The sequence below is a fragment of the Phaethon lepturus genome, unplaced genomic scaffold (assembly GCF_000687285.1).
Source record: "Phaethon lepturus isolate BGI_N335 unplaced genomic scaffold, ASM68728v1 scaffold26672, whole genome shotgun sequence".
NCBI classification, from domain to species: Eukaryota; Metazoa; Chordata; class Aves; order Phaethontiformes; family Phaethontidae; genus Phaethon; species Phaethon lepturus.
In genome coordinates, this window is record NW_010524904.1 from 6,331 (window position 1) to 11,950 (window position 5,620).

Here is a 5,620-nt window from a genome sequence, read left to right on the forward strand (position 1 = left end):
TATGGGGGAAACGCTCTCCCCCTGTGCACCAGGGTGGCCGCACAGGGAGCCCTGGCCACGCGTGCCCCTCCCGGCCAGCCCCGCACTCACCATGGCCATGCTGGAAAGCTGGACAGCAGGGCGGCCCGGGGGTACCAGCGAGATGTTGAGGAAGGCAGAGACGGAGACGGAGGTGCCCGAGGGTTTGATGATGCAGCGGGGGGGAGCCGACACCTGCAGCACCAGCTGCAGGGGAGCATCCACGGTGGGGCTCTGGAGAGGGCAGGTGAGCCGGAGGCACAGAGGTGGGCAGGGCTGTGCTCTGCCCCAGCGGCTCCCCTGTGCCTCCCGCCCTGTCTGGGTGCTCCTCTCACCAGCATGAAGATGGTCCCAAAGAAGGTGGCTCTCAGCAAAACCTCCAGGTCCTTGGGCACCTGCAGGAAGGGCAAACCACTGGAGGGTAAGCGAGCAGTTGCTGTTGATCCCAGTGGAGGTGGTCCCTGGATGGCATCTCATCCGGTCTGCCGGTAGAGCCCAGCCCTCCCTCCTGCCTGGCAGCAGGCCCCTGCCTGCATAGAGCTGCCTGTGCATAGCCAGGAGACCCGGCACTGCTTACCTTCTCCCCTTGGAGCTCTATGGCCAGCACACCTGCCTGGAAGTATGCGTGCATGGCCGAGTCAAAGAAGTACTCTGAGAAGGCGACATAGACCATGCGCTCCGTCTCCTTGATCACCGGCTCCACCGCGTGGTTCTCCAGCTCCTGGTTCTCTCTTGCACGGGGGAAGAACATGCCCTGGGCCAAGAACAGGAGACATTTCTGCAGCCATAGTGGTGCCCAGTATGCATGCTAACACAGCTGCTCCCACAGGGACAGCGGGAGGGTCGGCAGGGCAGGATCCAGTGTTCACCTTGAAGTCTAGGTCAAGGGTGTCTGTGGAGACGGCTGGATCCCGCAGGAGGGAGTAGTCAATGCCGATGTGCTCATCTACATAGTTCCGCACTGCCAGGGAAGATGTGCTGTTGTGACCAAGCCTGCGGGCTGCCCGGCAGCCTGACACCCAGCTCTGCCCTCCCCACAGTGAGCAGGGTCTGGTCCCTTCCCCCAGGGCAACACTCACCCGGCACTGTGTCCAGCACAGAGTTCAGCAGCACCAGGCTGGCATGCTCCAGGGATGGGCAGATCTGAAAGGCAAGGGGCTGGTCTAAGAGGGGAATCGCTCCAGGTGCAGATGAGGACGCAGACCCTTGTCCTGCTGTGGGGCAGGGCAAGGCCAGGCTCCATTGCCTGTGTCCACTCAGCCGTACCTGTTGGCTGAGGAGGAAGCGCATCCCTGTGACTATGAAGGTGCTCAGGAACTCATAGACCTTCCTGCAGGACACAAGAGCAGCTCCGTGGCTGCCTGCCTTCCCCTGTGGCTCCAGCCCTGCCCTTCCATCCCCGAGCAAGCACACAGCCTGGGCTGGGGAAGTCCCGAGGGTGCAGAAAAGGGGGCCAGGGAGACAGGCACAGGCGGAACTGGCCCGTTGGAGGGACAGGGCTGCTGCGGTGGGGTTGGGTGTACCTGAGTGTGCCAGAGAAGCCTGCATGCATTCTAGCAATGGAGGCATTACAGGTGATGTTAGAGATCTTCAGGCGCCCAGCCTCGTCCTTGGCCAGCTGCAGCACTGTGTTGATGTGGACACCATCCGCAGAGGCATTGATGGATCCAATGTCATAGCTGGAAGCGAGGAGAGCCGATGAGAGGAGCACACTGCTCCTACCAGCTGCAGGGCAGGGCAGCAAGGCACCCAGGGCACCCAGTGGGCACAGCCAAGCAGTGGCTGGGGGCCCGCCCCGGGGGCGGGGGGGGGAGCAGTGGCGGTGGCCCAGCCATGAGGTAGGCTGGTGCCCAGGGGAGCGGGAAGGGGAGGTAGCTCACAAGAACCAGTAAAGTAGCTGTCTCCGGAAGCGCAGGCTGATGGAGGCGTTGTTGATGGTGAAGACGAGGTGCTGCTGAGGCTGGAAGTGCAGGTTGGAAAGTGCCAGCTGCAGATCCATCACCTTGACCCTGCAGGGGAGGGGACAGAGATGGTCAGACAGACAGATGGATGTGAGGAGCCGCGTGCACGGGGAGTGGGCAGCACTCACTGGCTGATGTTGTAGTGGAAGTGCCCCTCCTTCCCATGCAGGTCTGACACCGTGATGTTCTGCAGCTCCTGCTCCACAAAGCGCAGCCCCTCCTGCTTCACTGCAAACCAAAGCAAGCCTGGGCTGGCCACAGCCAGGCTGTGCTGCCCTCCCAGCAGCATTGCCTCCCAGCCGTCCCCCAGTTCCTCTCCAGCTGTCCCACATGCAGGCACTGCAGGCAGAGCCTTACCCAGGTGCAGACCCGAGGAGCAGTGTCCCAACCTCTTACCCAGGCCCTGGGAGCAGTGTCCCACCCAGCCCCTTACCCCGGTCCAGCCCCTTACCCAGGTCCAGCCCCTTGGAGGTAATCCGGATCTTGCAGCCGGGTGGGCTGTGCAAGGCCGTGACCAGCCAGGGCAAGAGGAGGAGGAGGCAGCTGCCGGCAGCCATCTCGCACCTGGAGGCAGAGAGCAGGGTCAGCACAGCCTGACCCAGTGGGGCACCCAGGGGACACCCAGCCACCCTGCGAGGGAGGTGGCTGCTGCCCAACCTGCTCGTAGCCCCGGGGCAGGAGATGGCCCTGAGGAACACCGCTGCTCCCTCCAGAGCCCCCCCAGTTCTGCCCTGGTCCCCATTGCCTGAACTCCTACGAGTGGTACAGCCCCCACCTTAGGGTGCTGCACACAAGCCCCCAGCACAGACCCCACAAGGCCCATAGGGGCTCACATCCCCTGGGAACACTCGCTCCAGTCGTCTCCTGCCGGCCCCAGCAGCGTTCCACCCAGCCCTGAACACACCCCAAACTGGACAGTGAGGCATGAGCCCAGCATGTGCTGCTGCAGTGAGGAACCCCAGCACCCAACAGAGAAGGAAGCCCTCTCCTGTGGGGCTGCCCCACAGCCCTCCCCCTCGGCAGGGCAGCCTTGGCTGACCCCTCCCCCATGGAGACGTGCTGCCTGCCCCCACGCTGGGCTGAGAAGGGAGCTGGAGCCTGTCCATCCAGCAGCAACTGTGGGGATGGTCCAGGGCTCCCCCCACAGCATTTTCCCCCAGTTCTCTGCAAGGGAGAGGACGGGGGACGTTCCTGCCCAGGGCCCAGAGCCGCCATCCTTCCCTGAGGCTGTGCACGGACCCCGGGGTTTGCCTACACAATGCCGGCTCAGTTCGGGTACTTACAGTGAGGCTTGTCCTCGGCTACCCTGGTGTGGGGAAGCTGAATCACGTGAAGGGAGGGAGGGAGAACACCACTAGCTCCAGGAGTTTCTTTTGAGCTGGCTGAGGTTCCCCTGCCTTTATATATCCCACCAGCTGCCACTCCTTGTGAGCCCACAGCTGGGAGGAGACAGCGGGACGGGGAGGATGCAGGTCTCCCGCACACTGAGCCCCAGCTGCCTGCCAGCACAGGCAGAGAGGCAGCGGGTCGCTCGGACACATAGGCTCCAGGCTGAGCAGGCAGCCTTCCTCCTCCCACTGCAAGCACATGTCCCCATGTCCTGCATGCACAGCCATGCACCACGTCCCTGGGCCTCCCCAGCACCACGGCAGTGCTTGGCCCTGTGAGGGGCATGTGTTCAAATGGGGTCCGAGGGGTTTGTCATGTCAGGGCAGCCCCCCCAGTCTGCATTATGAAGCTTTCACCGGTGCCAAGCTCCCCTAGATGGCCTTTGTCAGCTCCAGCCCTGCCCAGCAGGGTCTTGCGCCAGGGCCGGAGCCCAGCACAGGCCCTGTGGCCCTGGGCACTGACAGAGGCTGGTTTGTGCCCCTCTGTGATGTGAGCCCCTGGCGGAGAAGATGCCGAGGCTGCCGGATCCTCAGCACTGCCCCGACAGCCACTGCCCAGGCCCCTGGCACGAACCGGGCAGCTCAGGTTCTGCAGGACGGGCCTCTGTCTGGGCTTGCCCAGCTTGTTGCCAGCAGGCTCGCAGGCACCAGGGCTCATAGCATCATGAGGGGTGCTGCCGAAGTGGCCCCAGCAGTGCCCACACTACCATCCTGCTCCACGTCGCCCCTGCAAGCACCCGTCACAGAGAGAAGGGGCAGCTCCTCAGGCCAGGGCTTCCTCCTGAGGGCCCTGCCTGAGTGAGGTGCAGGGGCGCAGCCCAGGGGCTGCCCCTGCCCTCACCACCCCCTTTAGCTGCTTGAGTCTCCACCAGGCTTCACACTGTCCCCTCGCAGTCCCCTCTCCCCCCTGGCCATGCAACAAGGGGGTGGTCTGAGCCAGCACTTTGTGCTCTGCGTGATTATCCGTGCTGTAGGGCAGCAGAGCCGGGCTGTGCAGGGCTTGTGAGCTGAACACAGAGAGGCTTGGGAGCCTTAGTGCTTACACAGCACTTATCCCTCCAGAACTGCTTTGCCAGCATTAACTCATTAAACTGACCCCAGTGCTCTCAGAGCAGAGGGCAGGACTTCTGGGAGAGCGAGCAGGTCAAGCCGCTGCCCAGGAAGACAGACAGCCCCTTGGAAAGCTGGGCAGCAGGGATGCTCCAGAGGCAAAGGGTAGGAAAAGGCACCATGGCTGCCCTGACTGTTTCCATGGAGGGCCATGAGCCAGCACCACGAGCCAGCACCAGCTGTCATCTACCCTGTGAGCCGAGTCCGTGGGCCCACAGCAGGAGAGGGGTGACTGTGACCCTTAGTACTCGGCACTGGTGAGGCCGCACCTTGAATACTGTGTTCAGTTTTGGGCCCCTCACTACAAGAAGGACATTGAGGTGCTGGAGCGTGTCCAGAGAAGGGCAACGAAGCTGGTGAGGGGTCTGGAGCACAAGTCTTATGAGGAGCGGCTGAGGGAACTGGGGTTGTTTAGTCTGGAGAAGAGGAGGCTGAGAGGAGACCTTATCGCTCTCTACAACTACCTGAAAGGGGGTTGTGGCGACGAGGGTGTTGGCCTCTTCTCCCAAGTAACTAGTGATAGGACAAGAGGAAATGGCCTCAAGTTGCGCCAGGGGAAGTTTAGATTGGATATTAGGAAAAATTTCTTCACTGAGAGGGTGGTCAGGTATTGGAACAGGCTGCCCAGGGAGGTGGTGGAGTCGCCATCTCTGGAAGTGTTCAAGAAATGTGTGGATGTGGCGCTTCAGGACATGGTCTAGGGGACATGGTGGCGCTGGATTAATGGTTGGACTTGATGATCTTGAAGGTCCTTTCCAACCTAGTGTTTCTGTGATTCTGTGACCCTGCATGCAGAACAGCCGCACTGCTGGGTGGGTGCGTTCAGGGGCTGGGGTCTCCACCTGCTGCCCATCAGCACCAGTGGAGGCCCCTGCAGCCCCCTCCAGAAACTGGTCCAGGCCAGCAGGAGACAGAACCCAGTAACTGCCCTGTCCCCCTTCCCCACCCCACATTGTCCTCCAGCATGCGTGTTGCTGGATGCAGACTGCTCCCATCATGCTGTGAGCACCATGCTCTCTCATGGGGTCTGTACTCCCATGCCACTGGTGGCAGAGGCATGTGTGCCCCAGCCAGCACCCAGCCAGGAGCTTTGGGAGGAAGCAACCAGTGGGCACAGAGGAACCAGGCAGGTGCACCCTGCTG

At 62.3% G+C, this 5,620-nt stretch overlaps 1 protein-coding gene across 1 annotated transcript in view; it reads right to left on the minus strand.

Annotated features, from left to right (window-relative positions):
* The window catches only part of PLTP (phospholipid transfer protein), a 4,362-nt gene extending 995 nt beyond the window's left edge, over positions 1-3,367 (minus strand). The window contains exons 1-11 of the mRNA XM_010282598.1: positions 3,263-3,367; positions 2,431-2,543; positions 2,108-2,207; positions 1,899-2,027; positions 1,542-1,697; positions 1,285-1,348; positions 1,098-1,161; positions 888-979; positions 596-772; positions 354-413; positions 91-252 (exon numbers count right to left, since the gene is read on the minus strand). Of these exons, the coding sequence (XP_010280900.1) occupies positions 91-252; positions 354-413; positions 596-772; positions 888-979; positions 1,098-1,161; positions 1,285-1,348; positions 1,542-1,697; positions 1,899-2,027; positions 2,108-2,207; positions 2,431-2,536 (1,110 nt within the window). The 5' untranslated portion in view covers positions 2,537-2,543; positions 3,263-3,367. The remainder of the gene's footprint in view (positions 1-90; positions 253-353; positions 414-595; positions 773-887; positions 980-1,097; positions 1,162-1,284; positions 1,349-1,541; positions 1,698-1,898; positions 2,028-2,107; positions 2,208-2,430; positions 2,544-3,262) is intronic.
* Positions 3,368-5,620: the final 2,253 nt, after the last annotated feature.